General features: G+C 46.8%; 1 protein-coding gene across 1 annotated transcript; it reads left to right on the forward strand.

Annotated features, from left to right (window-relative positions):
- The first annotated feature begins 33 nt into the window (after window positions 1–33).
- On the forward strand, window positions 34–2,376 carry LOC119385164 (uncharacterized). Its single transcript, XM_049414215.1, has 3 exons — window positions 34–104; window positions 823–1,021; window positions 2,010–2,376. The coding sequence occupies exons 1-3, from the start codon at window positions 34–36 to the stop codon at window positions 2,319–2,321; spliced, it is 582 nt and encodes a 193-aa protein (XP_049270172.1). The 3' UTR covers window positions 2,322–2,376.
- The last annotated feature ends 19,942 nt before the right edge of the window (window positions 2,377–22,318 follow it).

Below are 22,318 nucleotides of genomic sequence, written 5' to 3' on the forward strand. Positions count from 1 at the left end.
TGACAAATGAGAGGTCAGAACGCGTCAGAAACGATGAGCTGCTCCGACTGGATGGACTTTGAACGCGAGCTCCCACGAAGAAGCGACACGCTATGCGTCGTTACGTACGAAGACACACCGCTAAGAGCCCAGGGACGCCACCGAGACGCGCACACACTCAAGTTGACTCAAAAGAATAATGCTAGAAGGTGAAAACTATAACACCAGACGGTTCAGGGGAATTGTGTGTTTTGCCATAGAGGAATGCATGGTCTTGCCCTGACGCAGAAATGCAAAGCACGGTGCATTGATGAAGGCTGCGCTTTGCGTATACTATAGACCATACGACAGCGCTATAGACAATGCTACAACAAGTATTAAACACAGTACACTTTGTAAATTCCTCACAATGTGTACGGCGCAAGCGTGCTCAATATATTATTTATTTCAAACCAATCAAAGTGAAGAGCATAAGCTGAGCGATTCCTCACTACCGGCTGCAGCAACTGTTCATGTACGACGCTGCAGTTGGCGCGGAAACCCACTTCGGAAACAAATTAAAATATCAAACGCTTTGCTCTCGCCCGTAAGCTAGACACCTATAACATCTTCTTGGGTCATGAGTCTCATGACCAACATAACCACGTATTATCGGCTTCTTCATATTCAGTACTTCAATGTAGTAAACTCCAGCTTACGCTTCAAGTATGACCACGAGACGATGCGCATATTTAAGTATCGGAGGCTGACAAAAATTCCTCATCTCCTTGAGAGCCCAATTAATGAATCACTCTATTTCTTGTTTTCTCTTCCTCCCAATTGGTTTCGGTTACGAACATGCAGGGACAAGCACAATTTGCAACTCTACGGCCGTGAGCTCAGGTCCCTGGGCCCAGGGAAGCCCAACGTATCAGCCCTGGTGCAGAGCGTACTGGGAGTCAAGGTGGAGGCTGTCGGCGAGGAGACGCTTCCAATGGTCGTGCGATACGACGAGCGTGTCTTTGGCTGCTGCCGTCAGAAGTACGTCGAGCTCTCCTTGGCCGTAAGCTGCATTCATTTTCCATCTTCATTCCTTGTTCACATGCAGTGTTCGCGCCCGTTACAGTTCAGTGATATTCACGTATCGTAACCTCGTGTAAAGTACACTTCGACTCAAAGCGAACGTTGGCGTCTTTATGTGTGTGTATGCAAGAATGAAAACTGAGCACTACGAAAAAAGACCAAAGCTGTGTCACAAGCAGCACACTTGCAGCGTAATCTTCAGGAGCGGCTACCTCAGAGCCCGTCGTAAAAAAATGCTTGTTGATCCCTCTTTTTTATGAATATTTCATAACACGAAGGGAAAACGTGTGTTCATAGGAGTAGTTGCCGGTTTATTGGACGTCAGTATGTAAAAGAGCATAAATTTGTACAGCGTGTATTGCTGTTGGTCCGCTATGACCTGCCTTCGACGTAGACGCACCCACGTTGACGCTTATAGCAATATGCACATCTCCCTCATACCGAAAACTAACGTGACATACCGAAAACATACCGAAAGCTAACGCATATAATTTTTGCTTGTTTGTTTGTTAGTTTCTTCGCACCTGCTCTTCTCTTCACTAATTTTTCAATCTTTCTTTCCCCTTACCCCTCCCCTTAGTGCAGGATAGCAAACCGAATGTTGCAATCCTGGTTGATCTCCCTGCCTTCGCCTAATTCTCTCTCTTTCTCTCACTCGCGCGCGAGCATATCGATGGAGCGAAGCTCAGGCGTAATCAAGTTGGCCGAGCGCAAGTAAGCGCCAGGTGTGCGACCACATCCGAATTAGAATAACAGAACTGCGCTAGTTGGTACGTGTTCGTGTTAAAAGACTGAACAGCAAACACGGACACAAGAAAAAAGACACCGCACAATCCGCGTTTGTGGTGTCTTCTCTCTTGTGCCCGGGTTTGCTGCCCAGTCTTTTAACATGAACATATCCGGATATCTATTCTTACGGCGCGCTTTCTTGCACACATGTAAGCAGCGTGGTGTAACAACCTTCGCAGGAGGCGGACGTGTGCGCGGCGGTGGCGCGGCGCGGCTCGAAGAGGGTGTGCGGCTACGGGTTCTCGTCGGGCGACATCTACGGGAACCGCATCGTGCGCGGCATCTTCGCCGACTCGGAAGAAATCGCCGAGGCGCTCATGGCGTACGTGCTGCAGGACGCGTCCGTCGCCACCGTCATCGTGCACATGAAAGACGCGGAGGAGGCGTACTTCGAGAAGAACATTGGCCTGAAGCGCTCCTCCGACATCAAGACGCTCTTTCGCTGGCCCTTCAGGGGCGGAGACTTCACAAGGATATACGCCATCGGCTAAGTAGAGCTGGCTCCGAGCCGCATTAAAGAAGTGTATCCGTGCCTACGTTCCATGCACCAGCATTTCCTGGTCTGTCATGCTTGAAAATTAGCCTACGGATGAATCGCGTCTTAAACGTTCTGTTGAGAGTTTCTCATTGTACACATTTTCGTTTTGAAATTGTGGCTGTCAAAGCATGACCGCTGCTTAAAGGGACACTAAAGGCAAATATTAAGTCGACGTTGATTGTTGAAATAGCGTTCCGGAAACCTCGTAGTTCTTAAATGAAATTGGCCAAAGTGCGTTGGCGGGCTAGTTGGTTGTTCATGCTAAGTTTCTACAGCGCGACTGGACGTGAACAGAGAGGAACACGCAAACACACACACACAGCGCTGTGTGTGTGTTTGCGTGCGTGTTCCTCTCCGTCCACGTCCAGTCGCGCTGTAGAAACTTAGCATCGTAGTTCTTGTTTCATGCCAAGGAAATGCTGATTTCGAAAGAAAATCACGTTTTAGTGGTTCGCATGACGTTAGCGCACTTGAAATCACCCGCCTGAACGGGCCTTCTGATCTAGCAGTTGCGGCGCCCAACGTTGCCCGCTTTTACTGCCCGACCACCGACGCTACGGTTTCTTGCGCAACAGCGACCATCAACCTTGCCAAGACACAGCCACGGGCCACTCCGAGACTGTATAGTTCACTGTAACGGAGCTTAGCTTGGCCAGCAGCAGAAGTAAAGTATCAACAGTGCGAAAATTGCGAGAGCCAAGCACACGCAGCAGCACGTGATACCGAAACTACCACTGAGACGCGCAGCTCGGCGAAAACGGAACTTTTGAACCACTCGCGCCGTTCCTCGTAGTAACGCCGAGAGGTTCTTTCTTCCATGAATCAAACGGAAACGAACAAGCAGCATTTCATTGCGTGTTGTGATGCACAGAAGGTTATTTTCTTACCACAACTACTTCGATTACTAGAGGTTAATTGTACTCGGGAGTCTTGACGTCATCGGGATCATTTCCGAAATGCCCCACTCGTGGCGCACATCGTGTCCGGCATTCACCTTAATTTCTCGATTAGTAGAGCACCGCTGTTGATAATATTGGCGTTTTAGACGTTCCCACGCATTGACCTTTTACTCTGACATAAATTGTTATTTGCCTTTAGTGTCCATTATAAACTTCGGCAGACCCCACGCGTTGTGGGAATCGGTTTCATGCCAAGTAGTCAGCGAGTACTTCTGTGCTGTATTTTATGGCTTTGAGTCAAGCGTTACAAGCTGGATCGACGTGTTTTCGTAAGTGTAGTAGCTGTGTGCACATCGTGGGCTTACCAGGCACGTCGACTACACTGGAGTTTAAAGGGTAACTTGTGGTGCGACGTAAGGCCAGCCCTCACGTTAGAGTACATACGTCAGTGTTATCGAAACTAAGTGGACTTAATGGTGCAATCATGTGAATATCATACGTAACTTTCGTTAATGTATTCCTCCGGGGTCAAGCAATGCTTCAATATAGCTTCCTGAATCATAGTAATACAAATTAATGTTTATTACACTGCTATAAAAGCGGAGCCAACACTGGAACCACAGACGTTAATCTGATATGACGCCTGTATCGCAGGAGTACATATGTAGTGCTCATAGCTTTCTTGTAAAATTCGATAGCCAGCACCACAATTGACGTTGCACCGTCAGTACGCCTGCATAGGCTGTTTTTCCAAACCAGTCTATAGACCTGGCGTGGCTCTGTGGTAGAATACCTGACTGCCACGCAGAATGCTTGGGTTCGATTCCTGCTGGGATCCTAATATTTATTATTTCCATTCGCCGGTCAACGCTGGCGATGTCGGTTTTTCTTAACGCTTTCGCATTTGAATCACCAGTGTTAGTTCTCGCCTTTCCTGGGTAGATATAAACTGTCAATCTCCTGTAGCGCATACCCGCTTACCGTATACGGGTATGTGCCACACGTATCTGGAGCAAAGGGTTTGACGACGTACGCGACTGGATTTTCACGTTGCTCATGTCATAACCCGACAGTCATATTCGTCAAATCCTCTTACCCTCCCATGCCAGTTTTGGTCTAACCAAGTTGAGGAGGCGATCATGAGAGCACCCAGACGTAGGCGGATAGATAGAAACGCTCAAAGTGCCAAAGGTTCGCTAAGAAATGCTTCGCATTAAAAAAAAAAAGTGCTTGTGCGTTCTATCACGGCCGCTCTGCCATGTTCAAAGACATGATAAGCGTTAGTTTCGTAAGGGGACGTCACTTACTGCCGAAAGTGCGCGACTGTTGAAATATTAATAATGATATCTGAGGTTTAACGTCCCAAAACCACGATATGATTATGAGGGACGCCGTAGTGAAGGGCTCCGGAAATTTCGACCACCTGGGGTTCTTTAACGTGCCCTGTTGAAATATTGGCCCGGAAAGCATACGCGTGTTGTTTTAAAGAGCAAGAGAGAGCTTAGAATTGCAACTACATCGATGAAAGGAATACAGGCATTGACAGGAAAGACGCACAACTTTCAGAATAAATTTATTATTCATTTGCAAGTTACAACTTACCCGCCATGGTGGTCTAGTGGTTGTGGTGTTCGACTGCTGACCCGAAGGTCGCGGTATCGAATTCCCGGCCGCGGCGGCCGCATTTTCGAGCACGTGAAACAACCGGAAATTCACGTGAAGAGGTGGTCAAAATTTCCAGAGCCCTCATAATTAAATCGTGGTTTTGGGACATGAAACCCCAACAATTATTAAGTTACAACTTTCCGTTCGTAAGAGCCCTTTTTCATTGACCTGCTGCCTTCGCTGATGAGATAGGAAGCATCAGGAGCGGCTATAGTTTTTTTTTTTCTTGAGAACGTTACTAGTGTAAGTCGTTCTTTTTTTTTTTTTTGCGAACGTGGGCTTCCTTTTTCTTTGACAAAAAATTTGGCGACACGGTGTATACCATATGTGTGGTAGCTTCATTATTGCTCGTGGCGTAAATTCTTTTGCCCATCATGTAGGTGCCTGTCGTAATTTTATTGGACAAGTTCGACACGGCGACTACTGAATCCTGTGCCAGCGTTTATGTATCCTGTTCAGTTGTTGCAAAGAAACTGTCAGGGCGACAGCACGGAAATAAATCCACGCCAACCAGGAAGCGAGAAACTAGAAACTAATGAAACACTCGGCGAACCATCGGTAAATGGACTTGATCTTCCAGCTTTAAAAATTTGTGACAGTTGGGAACTATGTTGGTAAAGCGCCACTCGTACCAGATGAATTAAGAGCAAAAGGTAATAGCACTGGAATATATTTGTTACACTACATTAGCCACATATCCTTGATTACGCATGGATGATGCTGAATCGTACAAACAGATGCTTGATCAGTGATGGCGTAAGCATTATTGCAACGCAGAAAGCAGTTTTTTAGAAGTCGTGCAAAACTAAGTCATGCTTGCTTTCTGTGTCTGTGTCTGAACGAGTCAGATCTCGAATAATTGGACGCAGGTTAGATGAAGGTGACGTTCTCGTTGGCAGCCGACACTAGCCCACATTATCATTTAGTCAACACTGGTCACGATTTAGCTTATATTATCGAACTCTAGCAGATAATAGGTAACATATAATCCTGTATCATGTTCTGCATTCTATCTTGCTCCTATTGTTTGTATGATTGTGTTTACATGACTGTTGTTTCTGTACATGACTTGATTCACGCTGATTTGATCTAGTATTTTCACTGACTATGGCATTCTTGTTTTTGTTTTTTTGTATTTGTACCCGCTCCTGCGATAGCCCTGTAACTGGCCTGCAGTATGTGAACATAAGTAAGTAAATAAACAAAATATAAACAAAACTGGCCAACATCAGCTAGTGCTAGCAAGCCCTGGTTATGTGCCAGTAAATACGGTATAAGCCGTCTCACCGCCGTTCAGAAATCGTGAAGGAGTTCGTTAAGGTACGCTTTCGCAAATGAAACTTTCAATCCTGAGCCAGTTATAGACGCAACGACGACAACAGAACTTTTTGCCTGCCCTCATTTAGGTGAACCACATTGGCTTCAGCTATACGCTCAAACACACAATCAGCACCACGCACTCCTAGGCGCAAGTACCGCAACGCACGCCGGATATCGATCGCCGCTGGCTCGCGAAGGCGGGCTTTCCTTTGCTTCCTGCTATCGACCGTAGGCGCGGTAATGGAGCCTCAGTGCCGTGCTGTGTTCTTGACAGCGCCGTCGCTCGAGACGCCATTGGCCGACAGCTGCCCCTGGCAGTCGATAAATTGCGCGCCAGACCGGCCCTCCTACCAGCGGTTGGCACGCGCCGCCCCGGGAACTGTGTGTGCCGTATGTGTTGAGAACTTGCAAATTCCGACAAATATATATATATATATATATATATATATTAGAGAATAGACTTGAATTATGCAAGGTAACCAAAGTAAAAAGTACAGCTGTCAAAGGTGTTTACACATAGAGAAATGCTTGCCTGGGTCCTACGTAGTTTCTCACCAGTAAAAATGAAGTACATTGTACTCTGATGGGACGATGAGACTAAACATGCCAAGTTTCGGAAGGTTTCATTGAGCCAATGTCCCCAAAATAAGAAAAAAAGAAAACGCTGTGAAATCCGCGACGCTGCGTGCAGCGATTTCGGCACAAAATTTAAAAATGAAGCTTTGACCTTGATTGTCTCCTCTATTAATATGCGTGCGATGATGAAATTACCGACCATTAGAGTTCTCACAGTAAGTTTATCAGTCTAAACCAATTCGTTGTTTCGCTTTAGCGTGCCTTTGCGCCTAAAAGAGTCACTTCAGGAGGAGGCGCGAACTTGCCTGCGCATTGCAGAGCGTGCGGGTGTTCAGCCATTTTTAAAGACACTAAAATTATAATTGGTAAGGGATCCACGGAATGTCAGAGGGAAGTAATTGAGACATATCAAATGCAAAAACACGGTCCGGCTCGTTGCGTTAGCACACCTTCCCTTTCGCTATCACGAAAAGAGGTGACGTTTTTATAGACAAACGTAAGTAGAAGGTGCCACAAGCGGCGTTTTATCTGCAAGGTTTTAAAGCACATCAGCGTTTTGGGTGTGTTTCGTCGATTGTCACATGCTCACCGCTCTTTTTGCCCCCTCCCACCTAAGATATCTTGTAGGGCGCATGCGCATTTTTTGGCTTTCCTTTTCGAGCAGATGTTTTTCCATTAAATTGTTGCTAGTCCCAGCGCGTGTGGTCGTCTTTCTTTTCTACTTGTGTACCTGTCTCTTGAAGGCTGGGTTCCTCGTTTTCAAGCTGTGTACCAACAGGCCCAACGCCAGACTCCTAAAAGAGCCAGCGCCGTCTGGTCTACACGCCTCTGCATAGCGTCTTCTCAAGTGCGCGTGAGAGTCAGTGAACGAGAACGGACAAAAAGACGAAAACTAGTCGGAACGGAGAACGGGTTGAGCGATGACAGAGTGTGTGCAGAGGCTAGCGAGCGAGCGAATGTGTGTGAGCGAAGAGCGTCTTGTAGATATCGACTGTTTTATAAATATCATAATCCAGTGTTTTCTGTAATTAAATTTAAACAGTGTTGTGACTTTTTTTGCGTCTAATTCGGCCATTCTAACAGGCGCATATGTATTGGTGAGCTGTAATGAAGACAAAGTGGATATGAACGCCATTGAGATTTACTTAGGACAATTTCCTTAAGTTCACCGAGACGTTTCTTCTGTGACCCGAAGGATCCCATCCAACCATCTTATTCACGAGCGACACCTTTTTGTTTCTTTGACAACGTTAAGGTTCAGTAAACCGCAGTCGTGGCCGTTTGGGCGCGTTGGCAAGACAACACGAATTGTTCAGTGAGCCAGCACTCTGCATGACATGACCAAAGAGGCCGTAGCTTCAGGAGATTTGCTTCGAAAGAATATTCGAGTGCAATTTTTGTTATGAGATAAAGAGTGGTTAATTCGTTTAGCAGTGCATGGCATTTTCGAGACCTTGCGCCGGCACCAGAGCTTGGGAGGAAACAAGTTTTTTTTTTTTTGTATTTACACGAGGTCTACTATTCGGCCCCATACATCACCGCAGGAAAAAAAAATAAAGCATTAGCTTTCAGTTTCAGGTGCAAGTTCTTCGTAATCTTTGAGAATCCAATTTAAGGCTATGTGTGTGTATCACACGCCTGCCCTGTTTTTATTCTTACTTTTTTTAGAGAACAAGTAAATTCCGGAATCTTTGCGGATACTATGCATTACTATCTCGTGAACAAGAGATACACGTCATTTGTTTTAGCTATGCAGTGCGTTTTCTTTTCTAACGAATCACAAATTAAGGACTTGGCATCGTGCTGCAGATAACGTGACCTCTTCCGCAAGTAAACATAACCAATTGTGCCCTAACAGCTTCTTCCCACAGCTGCGAATATCGCGACTTTCAATGAGCGAATCTCTTTCACAAACCGCCATGATAATATGTGAGAACGGACAACATGCCATTCAAAATAAATTCGTGGTATTTCGAAGCCACAGAATGCCGGCGTACGCTATAGTTCGTCTTGCATTTCGGGGAGAGGACGACGGATGCTGCCGCAGACGCAAGATGAAAGGAACCACCATAGGTCGGAAAACTCACTCATGGGTCGACTCACTCAGACTCAGATCGAGCCGTGGGTCTGAGTCTGAGTGAGCCAGGCTGAGTAATATTTCCGTTAGCGTGAGTGCGATTGAGTCCGGTTCAGAAAAATTTCGGCGACTCTGAGTCCGAGTGCGTTCGAATGAGGAAAATTTTGGCGAGTCAGAGTCCGAGTGAGCCCGAAGGGCAAAATATATTTAATGAGCGAGTCTGAGTGAGCTCCAAATTTTTTTGCCAACCTATGGTCCTACCTACTCAACTTCGGCATTACTATCAGCCTTATGATGACGCACGTTTATACTGACGTCTACTCACACATACTTCACAGCACTAGCGTTCATAAGCCATCTCAATATTTATTGATCAGAGGCGTGAGGTACGAAGGGGGGTGAGAGGGGGGGGGGGGTGTTGGCCTCCCTCTGGCAAAAGCTTTCACGGGTAGTTCTTGATAAATATATATCGTTGTGAGTCATTTCTTTCGATAAAAATATCCTTACTGGATTGTAACCATTCATAACTCGTATTTCAAGGTATGAGATCAAAATGCGCCAAGCGGAGCACCACTTATAGGGATATTGATGTGAAAGAGCATTGACACTATGGTCGAAAAAGTTGATTACACGCTAGAGGACTCATGAGTCGACTCACTCAGACTCACTCGGACTTAGATCGAGCCGTCAGTCTGAGTATGAGTGAGTCCGAGCGAGCAATATTTTGGCGAGTTTGAGTCCGAGTGAGTTTCGTTGAGAAAAATTTTTGTGAATCTGAGTCCGAGTGAGCCCTAAAGGCAAAATATATTTCATGAGTGAGTCTGAGTGAGCTCCACATTTTTTTCCGACCTATGGGAACCGCTGTTCAATCGGCTGTTCCATTGTGTCCCTCACCCCGTCATGTCTATCACTCTGACCATTCCGTTCAAGTGACGCAATGACGCGAATGGGCGGCCATATAATCCGCGAACAAATCGTTGCGCGACTGTTGCGTGAAGCGGAAATTGCTGTCGCCGCGGCGTCTCCCGTTCACAGGAACAGCGCGGCCGCCCAACTTGGTGTTCTTCCTGGGGTTATGCGGTGGTGCACGCCGCCAACGCGCACCGCTCTATACAGGCGACGGTTCCATACTGAATCTGCTGCTGTGTTGCAAATCTGTAGGCACAGCACCACGAGCGACCCAGAGGCCTCTGATGGCGCGCGCCGGCCCCGTTTTCCTGGACGCATTGTTTCCGCTCCTGCCCTGGTCACGTGGCGCCAGTTGAGGCGACCGCAGGGGGCCGGACCAGTCAGAGAGCCGAAACGACGCCGCGGCCAACAACAGTGCCGTCGCTGCCACGTGTTCGGGCCGAGGCCGCGAGAAAACTCGTTAACAGCGCTGCCCAGTGGCGCGTCGACGAGCATACCCCCCGTCGTGACACCTTGCTGTTCCCCGATTGGTTTTCCTGATCCGTCTTTCTTCTCATATTCGTTCGATTTTTGTACATTAGTATACCTCCATGACCACTCGCATATGGTTGTGCATGCTTCATCATCAAGTATGTTATAGAAGGAAATGCGCAACCCTATTTTGACCCCGAACGCCCTGTATTTTTTACTGGTATTGAACATCGGCCTGAGCACCTTCCTATGCTATGCAGTGTACAATCTTGCAGGCTAGCTGAGCTTTAGGGTAAATATGGGAAATGTGGTTCCAAGGCTACGCTGCACACATTCATGAATAGCTCTCGCTTAATTTAAGCATGGTATAGCGTCTGACACAGTACTATAAAACCGACTTCTGAAAATAAGGACGCCTGCAGTGGCTTTCCTGCGTCATTAAGGATACGCGTCGCAGCACCGATGATGACGTATAATACAAAAGCGTCCGTGCGCTTAGATTTAGGTGCTGTTTACAAAACGCTGGAAGATAAAACACTTTCCCTGAATGATCCACAATGGCGTGCATTGTAAACATAACCCAGGTTTAACTGTCAAATCCAAGAATTTGTCTATTTCTATTTTTGTTGTAGTACGTACGGATTGATCAATTACTGTGTCTTCCCAAGTTCGCAATTTCTCGCATTTCCGTCTTGAATGAAGAAATTGTAGCGCAAAACAAAGCAAGGACAGACAAGGAATACGGGACTGGCGCATTTCCTCCTCGAGGTTTCAACTAAATACACATTATCCGCTTTCTCACGCGCACATTTCGTTTTACTTGCACTGATAATGTCAAGGGGGGCAAAAAACTCAGGAACATTCCTGGGTATTTTATTTCCCATCTATATTTTATGCGGAATTCATGTATAACTTCTGCTGTTACATAAAAACACGGATTTGCCCATAATTACTTCACTTAATATTTTATTAGGAATGGGGTCTTCTTTTTCAATAAATAGACAAAAATGGGCATCCTTACGGCCACTGGTTACAATGTCAAAAACTATACTCAGGAGAAAAGAAAGAGGCGCAAACAACACTAAAATGACAACTAGCCCTGCGTACACTTTGGACACAAGCCGTGTCATCATCGGTAACGCCACTGGAAGCAACGTATATAGCTCTAAGGCGCAGTTCCCTCGTCGCATTGGGATAATGATCATGTGTAATGATACCCCAAGTATCCCGCATGATCAAATGTATGAATACATCTTGCCGCGTGAGTACACATGTATAGGGTTGCTGTTGCCGTTGGCTCTGCTGGATATTGATTTTCAAGCGGAGGAGTCGAAAACGCGTGGTTTAACATACAGCACACGTGTTCCGAACTCTAAGCAGATATCCTCAGTGCGATGATGCGCTTCTGGCCCGTAAAAAGATCACACTTACACAAAAAAGATACTAAGGGTGAAGTTTGGCCCCATACATTAGATTACTCTACACTCTAAGAACTCTGACTCTCATTTTATACATGTGAGAGTCGCATGGTAGCACTCCCTTTAGAGAGGCACGTTGACCCTCTTTGGTAGAGTCATGGGACGCACGACTTTCCAAAAGAGAGTCAATGCACGACTCTCCTGAAGAGAGTCATTGTGCCTCTCTAAAGAGAGTGCTACATATGTGACTCTCACATGTGTGAAAGAAGAGTCAAAGGAAGCCTTTTTTTCTTGGAGTGTAACTTCATATTGTTACGGTGCTCCGAACAGAGCGTCAAAGAAGACGATAAAGAATAGACAGAGAAAGACGACGCAGTGTGCTGGTAGTTGACAGTCAGCGCTCGTCCCTTAGACTTTATGCACGAGTTCAACTTGTTTGTTTACGTGTGACACGCCTCTCGTGATCATTTCTTTCTGGCCTGCAGGCGATATACTACAGCACGAAAAACCCTTTTGGAAACACCTTTACGTGCATAGGCGTATCTACCTGGGGGCAAGGGGGGCGCTAGCCCCCCACTGCGAAATGTTAGGGGGGCTGAGCCCTCCCACTTTCGAACTTGGTCATTGTCAGCTGCAGACTGGGAAACTAACAAGTAAAGCAAAGTTTTACTTGAACGCAGCAATCACGTATTTATGTAATAAAATCGGTCCTACGATTCTGCTGCGACGACTGTCCTCCGTGTGTCATGACTCATGACCACGGACTGTAGGCTCTCTGCGATGAGGGCTGCCTATTCCACGCTTTCACGCATTGCGCTCGAGCATTGCAGAGGTGGCTATCACAAAGGAGGGGCTCTATAACATTACAGCAATCTGTCATAATTTTATTTTGTTCTTCCTCGGCCGAAATTTAAGTAATCGGCGACGCAAATAGCGGGCGGGAACCAGTAAACGTTTTACAGCTCGATCAAACGCTCTCCTCTGTCAGGAAATTTAGTTTCTTTCTTTGAAAACGAATAGTGTCACCACTGCTTCATATCCAAAGTGCTGTGAGTTGATGAGTGTGCAGAAGTGTCCCCTATTTTATTTGTGCAGAGCTAGGAGAGCTAAAAAAGATTCCCACTTTAGTGTCCGATTAGCCCGTTTCACCTTGCTTATCATATGGTAGCCTGCAGCGATCGTGGCGGCTTGCAACAAGGCAGTGGACTCGAGCACATTGAAAAGCCCAGCTTTCAAATTTGCCCCGTAACTTGATCTATTCCTCACCAGGGAGGTGATCAGCGTCCACGGATTTCTGGACTAAGAAGGCTGACCACCTGCAAAGGATTGTGTCTGTTCCTAATGATGTTTTATTTCTCTCTCTACCTTTCTTCCAGCAACGATGGGTTCACAGAGAGTTGCGTACGCGCAAAAAAAAAAAAAAAAACAGCTGAACATCCTTATACTACAACTGAAAGTATTTATTATACACATATTAATCCATCTCGCCCGCTGCATAAGTAGCCGCTGCTAATGTGATTGGCGGGCAGCCGTCTTGATTAACGTTCAGAGTGAGACACTGTCTGGCTATTCCAAAAAATTTAGTTATTGTTCAGCACAGCAATGCGCTGCTTATTGTGCACACTTCATTTTAACGCCGCGAATTTTCGCAGACTTGTAACGTCGCGTAACAAGGAGGCGATTTTATGGCACACCGGAAATTTTTGACGAACAGCAAATAACCAATGACCAACAATACGCCGTATTGAAAACAGTTTATTAATTTTTTTGCGTAGTAATGCGTAAGTGGTAATTACGCGGTGGATCACTTACGCGTCATTTGTTGCGTCGTGTTACTTGAGCAGGTGCTGTTAGCATGACCCAAAAAAATTCGACCAATCATTAAAATCTAACGACCTATACGGAAGGAAACAATGCGGGGTATTTTAGCTTTATAAAAGTCCACAATTTTTAAAATAAAATTTGAGCTTACACATTTTAAGCAGGCTATTTACTTGGAGGTGCCGGAGGGGAGGAGTAAAGGGCCACTTCACCGCTTTCTTAACCACCCCCCACCCAAGATGGAAAAAATAGGAGGGCAAGGAAATTCGTAGTCATTTATAATCTTATAGTATACACAACCAGCTCAATGTGGTTTCCATAAATATTAATCGACTGAACTTTGTCTTCTTCTTTATAAACACTTTATATTAGAGGGCTCTAACAGTAAAGAAATTGGCACTAGGCTTATTCTGAAGACTTCTGCGAAGCACCTTGCTTTGTCAGCCACATGTTTTGTTTAATAGGTGAGAAATTAAGGTACTAGAGTCATAGCAGGTTCTTAGCATCCTTCGTAGACACGAAAAAGCCGACAGACCGATAGAAATTATCTGGACGCCGAGGCATACGGGTGTGCCCGGGGGAAATACGGCGGCACACGCCGCTGCTGCTTCCGCAAGTGGGTCGACCAATCTTTCTCTGCCCCTACCCCTCAGGGTAAACCCGTATGAGCTCTTAAGTCAAATGGCTCCCTCCAGGGGCGTAGCCAGAAATTTTTTTCGGGGGGGGGGGGGGGGGTTCAACCATACTTGTTGTATGTTCGTGCGTGCGTTTGTATGTGTGCGTGTATATATACGCAAGCAAAACTGAAAAATTTCGGGGGGGGGGGGGGGGTTGAACCCCCCCCCCCCCTTGGCTACGCCCCTGGCTCCCTCGGTAGCCACAATGCACTACGTTCGCACGTCCCTGCGTCATGCAAGTAAAAAACGCATTATGCAGGTTACCCCACCAGTCCTCTTTTCCAGCAAGTGTCCGCTTTCCTCAAGAAGTATTCATCAATAAGGTCTACGCAAATTCTGCATACACACCGTATTCTTTAGCTAAATGGCGACAACCGGACAGTGCGACAGTGACGTGCAATCACAATCACTACGGGCTGCGCTGCCGCGCAGACCTTCACCACCACTTATTGTTGCAGTGTTCCGCATTCGATAAAGGGCGAATGGCCATACAGGCTTTGCAGTACACAAATTATCGGGAAGCGCTGCTTATGGACCCGGACACGCAGTTGGTATGTGCGTAATATGGAAGTCAGAGCGGCCTGATCAGAGTGGTTTAGGGGGTCCGACAGACCACAGCACTGACCACACACCGCCTCAGTATGAGTGATTGTGACTTGAATAAGTGCAAATCCTACGACACTGTGAAACATTAGTATAGTTTGAAAGTCCCGCTTATCCCCACAGAGGCCATGCGCCTCCCTTTTTTTTCAATAAAGGACTTTCCATCCATCTTATACTCATCGTATTTACAACGTCAAACTGAGACTGTGACGTTTGCGGATGCAATACTCAGATGTAGAAAGGTTAAATGTTGGTGTAGTTGTTAAACTTGACGGTAATATTTCCAAAATGTTATTACACACTGCTGTGTTGTCGCGGTATAGGGCGGCTCAGCTTGCACAATCGGTTTCTGCAGATTCTTCTGTGGTATCAGACAACAGCTTTGTCAAGCTAATATATTACCCTCTCTCTCTCTAGACACACACACACACACACACACACACACACACACACACACACACACACACACACACACACACACACACACACACACACACACACACACACACACACACACACACGCACGCACACACACACACACACACACACACACACACACACACACACACACACACACACACATATATATATATATACAGCGGACAGAGTGAGCGACGCCACTCCCCCCCCCCCCCCCCCCCCACTCGCGAAAGAGTTGATGCACCACTGTTTACGTGCTATGGGAATGAATTTATCTGTACCTGCGATTTTGTCTTTTGAAGCCTCTATTTCTGGGTTCTCCAATGCGAAAGTTTGCGTGGCTGTGAGGGATTACCTCAATGAAACCAATCGGTTAACTAGATAATCTATATTATTATCCTTTTGTGTCGACACATGTGTATATTTTAAAAATTAGGGTATTGATTTATTTTATTGTATCATTACTATTTTATTACATATTAAATGGAGCGCCGAAATTTCCTATCAAATTTGTAATGTTTCTATTCTGTAACCTCCCTTCTAAAGTACTATAACATTTTATAAAAACAATCAATTCTTGGCTAATCCCCCACAGTGGGTGTGAGCCACAGTTGAAGGTGAACAAGAACAAGACTCATTAACTAACTTCTGTATATTCTGTAACGAGCCGATCGTTTTCCTCTGTTATGCCACCGTTTTTTATCCATACGCAGAACGTTTGTCACAATCGTGACTGGTAAGCTGTATTTAACATTCAAGGATCATTGACACCTAATCTACGCATGTCGTTCTTTTTTCATCCAGAGCAGTTATACGTAGTTAAAAACAGCGCAAGATATGTTTTTTTTTTTTTTTTTCTGAGGTTTAACGTCCCAAAACTACGATATGATGGCAGCGCTACCACTGGCAGCGCTACCTCGCGGTCTCCTCCAGACCGCACTCCCGCTGATCACGTGGCCGCTGAAAAACAGGGACGTGAAGTTTCAGCTGACATTTTGTCTGCAAGGCGCACGCGTGAAGCCATGTCGTCGTCACCAGCATTGCCGCCGTCGCTGTCATCAGTGTCTACAAGTGATGAAGAAAACATTCTGTAATTGGGAATTGTCGCGATTCGCGACATATTGAAATGATGTACTCAGATTGTGGGCGCCACTTTTTCTAGCGTATCGTCGCCCTGGGTGACCTGGGCCACCCAGAATACGTCACAGTAGAGTTGATGGTCGCAAGTTGTTGAGCCTTCGCAAACTGTTTGCCCTCGAAATAAAATAACTTCCACGTGTCGGACGCCATTTATATTTGGCCAAAATAAAAAAAGAAAAACGCATGCATACCAAGCAATCAGGTGAAGGGCACATCTAGAGTTCGAAATTTTATGCGAGTGCCATTTTAACAACGGAAAACCTTTTCGCTGTTGTAGCCTGTCAGTTGGGTGTAAGCCATGGCGCTATTGTAACTGATATCTGGAAATTCCTTGAAGCGTCCCGAAAGATTACGCTGTTAGTGTTATACCAACCACAGAGAACAGTTTTCTTTTTGTAAATTTTGCCCACTTTTTTCTCAGTTAGAATTATCTGTATATGATTCACTTGCATCCGGTTTCATCCTTCCTTTTTTAGTGGTTAGTCATGTTGCCTTTAATTATTTGTCTATGGCAATATTTATTAACTAAAATACGGCCGATCCCCCTCACTGGGTATGAGCCAGTTATAGAGGCAGCAATAACAACAACAAACTGTCTGTAATGCTGGCTACGTTTCCCTCGTATCTCGACCCATTTTAACATTAATGTCGACCTGAAATTTCGCATCCGACGTCATAACATAACGAAACAGTTTCTGACGTCACACAGCAATCGCAGGTTTAATGTTGTTATACAGAAAAAAAGAAAGCTTAATAATAAACATGCTTGCTACTCATGTTTCCTCTCTGCCTGTGCTGAAGCACAACAGCTGCGGCAATCACAGAAATGCGAGCAATCAACGTAGTGACGTCATGACGTATCCACATTATAAATATTCAAACCGAGACTGATTTATAGAAATAAGTGTTCGATATAGTAAATTATTTAGGACGTTCTAGCTAACCAGTGTTTTTTTTTTCTTCTTTTATGAATAGAGAACTTGATCCTTAATTTAACGCAAAAAGCAGGGAACGATAAAAGTTATGTTGGTACTCATTCCAAGATTTTTTTTTTTAAGAAGCAACGCCGAGAACCGTGCTGTCTGCACTGCCCCGACGTGAATACGAGAACACGAGTAGCAGGAACAAGCTAGGTGCATCGTGCCTTCGAGCAAATCAGTCTTCGGTGTCACTTGCCCTGCCGCGGTGCGTAATTCGCCGCGAAGTCGAACAAACGTGAACGACCAAAGCGGTGCGACCGCGGGCCTTCCCGCAGCCGAAGCAGCCGGAACGTTCCCCCTCATTTCACCCAGCGCTCCGCACGATTTGGACACGGCTGCGTGGCTGCCATAGGAACCAATCGCTTTCCTCGGAGCAGCGACGTCGCATCTTCCCACGCTGCGTCAAAGCCAGGCCCGCCGCGTCACGCCGACGACCACGCCGGAGAGACACCGCGCCGCTATTTGTTGCACTCCAAAGTTAACCCAACCGCCTCGAATTAACATCCGAGCCATTAGTCGCGCAGCCAGGGTCCTTGCCGCATTTTTTTTCTTTTTCCTGCGTGCGTATGTGCGTGTGAAAGTGCGTTTCTTCTTTAGTGCCCCAGTTCTTACACACCCTGAAGAGTGAAATTGCGATTTCTTTTGTTTTATCGGGTCACAAGAGCTGTCAACGCTTCGGAGCAAGCGAAGAAGACACAAAAAACTCACAGGGTTCCTTATGAATTCGACTAAGATGACTCGAAGGCGAAAGCCGTCTTTTTCTTGTCAGTCGATTGTGTTGATCCCCGACCCCGAAAGCTTTCGCGCCTTTGCACTGCCTCCGGAACCGGAGGCATTGCAAGCTTTCTGCTCCTGACGTACTTCCTGGATCGGCCTGCCTATGACCAACCGACGACGTCATGTGATGACGTCATCATGTGAGATCACGTTATGTTACTTCAGTGACGTCACTATGACGTCATTATGAAGCCATGTGGCGACGTCATCTCATGATGATGATTTTTCGCATAACTCGTGTTCATGCCGACGGCGCGTGAAGCGCATGAAGTTACTCAAATAGCCTCAGCATATTCCCAACCTCTACTTGACCACTGGAAGTAGACTGCACCCTCATGCAATTGAGATAAAAGAAGCAAAGCTGCCTAGAAAAAAAAACAACGATCTGTGGTGATAAGAGGGGAGTCGCTGTCAAAACATCGCATAATCTTGTCTTTTGTGCTTTCACCCATTCCATATAGCGACGCGCTTCATTTTTGGTTTTGGTCCTCTACGTGCTCGATTACACTGGTTGTCTGTGACGGAAGGTCAAGCGGAGTTCCCGTGGTTTCAAACCATGCGTCGGGTTCTCCTCTCCCATACCTATTAACTCGCGTTCCCTCTCCCTCTCTCAACCACCGGGGCCTCCACTCTCTTCCCTTCTGCGAAGGCAGAGGCAATGGGATGGCAAATTGCAGCTCGAGCATACCTACAATTCTGTGCAGTACAGTGCTATTGGTGCTAGCACCGCGAGGCTCACGCCATAAGTAAAGACGCAAAATGCCAGTTCAACCACTGAGTCAGCACGCCATCCTGCACTGAACTCGCGCCGTAATCGTTCAATAAGGATTCGAAGATTTGATACCTTAAGCAATATGTGTGCTGGTGCAATGTATGCTGCGGCACCTACATAGCACTCTATAAACATGAGGACACTTTCACGGAAGCTCTTAATATTTCCCTTGAGCAAGTTCAGATGGCCTTACTTACAGTCAGCAAGGCAACAAAGCTCTTAAAAGAAAGACGTATACGATACGTAGGCGTGGCCTAATTCACGCTTACAAGAGGCAGCTTTCGCAGTAACGAGGTCGCAGCAAAACGTTACTGAGGCAATGCTGGCAGCGCGCCCCTCTTCCTCGTTCTCGGACAGGCTGGCACTGCACAGATTTTGTGAGCCGCACCGTATACGTATCCGGCGGAAAAACCGCCTCGCCACCCGCGCGGGGTGTCGTCGAGTCCCAGCAAGCGGCCGGCGCTCTCGCCGTGTCCACCGCTGTCCACAGGAGCATCCCAATTTAACGCTCGAAGCTTGGGGCAGCGAAGCGCGCCGAAACGCGGAAACACATTCCCACGTGCTTGAAAAAGCAAGCGACCGCCCGCTTCGTCGGCTAACGAAGTGTGGAGCTTCCCACAAGTGGGCCCGCGCCCGAGTTTCCCATTCAGATATTTTTCCCCCCTGGAAGCACACATTCGATACGCTGGTCGGTAACGCGACACCGTGGCTGGTGACTGCCCGTGGATAGTGTCCCACTGCTGCGGCTTGCGGTGACACCCAATATACGGGGGAGAAAGAAAACAATGTGTGATGACATAACGGTGTTCTCAAGCGGCGCATGAAAACCGATAGATTTGGTTCGTCTCTTGGTGAGCATTGTCGCCATCACGACAGCAAAAGAACAGCGAGAGCTGGTCGGGTGGAAGGAAAGCGCCGGGTGCGGATATGAAGAACTGTGCGAATATTTGAATATAATATATATTCAATAAGGTAGAAAAAAAATGTTTTCACTATGGCTTCGTTTATAGCAATTTCTTCTAACGGCATTTGCGTAAGGCATGGTTTTTTTTTAATCACATAAGCGCATGCGCGTGTAAAACAGAAGAAAAATAACAAAGAAAGCATCAGCACACTCATTAATACTATATCAGCTGGAGTATGATTGATTAAGAAACTTCGGGATAGATAATGGATGGATGGTAAAGCTTTATTGTGTGTCCATCAGATTAACGGCCCAGGCTCAGATAATGCGAAAAAATATATACAAAGGTATTCAAAAGTATCTATGCAGTAACAAAGCAAGCACGCCAAGAAAAAAAAAAACGAGGACGAAAAGTAACTACACACACACATATAGACTGCTTAATTTCATTTCTACAGTGCCGTATGCGTCTGTGGTTCTTTCTTTTACCATTTTTTCCTCGCTGCGCCTGTTTTCTCCAAGCTTTCACTCTAAATAGCTGTGCAGTATAAGGATTATGTTGAACGCAATGTAAGGTTGGCACAAGCGGCGTCGTCCTTGTGACAGAGGCAGAAGAGTACTCTATGAACACGGGAACAGAGCTAGTTTAGAGTGATAAAATGGCTCTTTCAAAGCTATAATAATACTAACATTGAAACGGTGGGCTGAAATATATCTTGGACAATGAGCTCACACGCCTTCAGTTGCAGTCGAGAACAGAGTAAGAGCTATTGCGTATCAATAGTAAATCTTATAGCATTATTGACTGACAACCACCTTGATATCCAACTTGACGATGTGCTTAAAGCTTTCGGTTCCAGCAACGTCTTCTACTTTTCTTCTACTTTGCATATATAACGTTCATTCTGAAACGGCAGTCACAATAATATAAACATAACAAAATAAAGGGGGAGGGGGGGGCGAATGACAGACAACTCATCCATTGAAACGAGACTAACTGAAGACAATGTCGTTAAATTATGAGATAGAAAGAATTAGCCAGTATTTAGCCATCTTGGCAAGCAGTAGCCATAATGTAGCCGACATTAGTCGTAATTTAGCCAACGCTATACATTATTCATTGCTAACTGCTGTTGGCGTACGAATGCATGTGGTAGCTTAACTTTTTTCAGAAATTCGCGTGGGTTGAAAGGGCTCATGAAGGCTTTGTCTTCAAAACATAAGAAGAAGGAAATGGCACGTGACGTCTGTCCTTGAGGAGCAATCTGTAGGTGCACACCTACACTAATCTGTACTTGTACACCAAGATGCCCACCTGTGTACAATTGAGCCCAGCACTGGCGCAGTACGTAATACCTCGACTTCGTACCTTCCGTATGCCGTCATACAAATCCCTTTCATCTTACTGTCACTATCACTTGGGTTTCTCCGCAGTCCCTGCGCTTTTTCTACCACTTCGCGCCCACCGTTGGTGCATTTCAGTCCTTACTGATAGCCCGAACCGACCATGGCAATTCTCGGCTTTATTCACATCTTAATCCCCGTGGTTTAGGCAACACAAGAAGGCTCGCGGCACTCGTCACAGCCAAAGATGAACCGAGGGTCTCTCAACCACGAGAGCCGTGCCACGCGCGTTCGTCGCCTCCCTTTCTCCCTTTCGCAAATCTTTCGGAACCGCACACATCCACATGGGCCGTCACCAGCGGCTGCGGCTTTTCTCGCGCGCCGCAACGGACGGCGGGAAAAGCGTCGACTCGAGAGACCGCAAAGGAGAATGAAAGGGGGGCCGTAGTACATATCGGTTTCACGCCGATTACGGTTCCCACAGGGACTATTTCCACTGCGGATCAACTAGCGTTCATTACGTCACTCAAAAACCGCATGCCCACTTCCTACCCGTCGGCCGTTCACCGCGACATCAACGGGACGGAACCCCAACCCCGTAGCTGGTCCCGTTTTCGCTCCCCACGTCCCCACGCAGGCCGCAGCAGCAACCGTATTGTTACAGCGATTACCTTACCACCGACCCGTGTCCTCGTACACGAAACAATTTCGGCTGCGCCCGCAAGGTTATCCCTCTTCGCTTCGCACCACTCCCCAACAGTCAAAAGCGTCGCGGTTCTCGCCGTTCCAAACAGCGCCGCCCCATTGCTTTCTGAAGGACCGAAGGAAAACGGGAGGGGGGATGGGATGGCGAGGGAAACGGGGAACAAGGCGAGCTTGAAAGAGCTCCCCACTTTCACCCTCCTGTACCCCCCCTCCCCCTCTCGTGAATCAAAACGCCGCCGAAGCGGTGGAACGGGACAGTGAAAGCACGTCGCCTCCCCTCTCAATGCGCTCAACAATAACTCCAATTTGACAAATCTGGGGCTCAGCGCGGTGAACGCAGCCCAAGAGCAGGACCCGTTCGCGCACACCGCTAGTTCACCGCGCGACCGCCCGGAGGCGCTGCTGTCGTCGCTGAGGCTGGTGCTGTCGTCGAGCGCTTTCGCTTCTTGCTTTCTCCGACCCACCTCGTCAC

The sequence above is a fragment of the Rhipicephalus sanguineus genome, chromosome 3 (assembly GCF_013339695.2).
Source record: "Rhipicephalus sanguineus isolate Rsan-2018 chromosome 3, BIME_Rsan_1.4, whole genome shotgun sequence".
In the NCBI taxonomy this organism is placed as follows: Eukaryota; Metazoa; Arthropoda; class Arachnida; order Ixodida; family Ixodidae; genus Rhipicephalus; species Rhipicephalus sanguineus.

Excerpts from the sequence above, each read along its gene's own strand:
- LOC119385164 (XM_049414215.1), top strand. The coding sequence starts at position 34 with ATGAGCTGCTCCGACTGGATGGACTTTGAACGCGAGCTCCCACGAAGA. Across the intron at positions 105-822 it reads GACACGCTATGCGTCGTTAC|GGACAAGCACAATTTGCAAC; the intron begins GTACGAAGACAC and ends ACGAACATGCAG. Across the intron at positions 1,022-2,009 it reads ACGTCGAGCTCTCCTTGGCC|GAGGCGGACGTGTGCGCGGC; the intron begins GTAAGCTGCATT and ends CAACCTTCGCAG.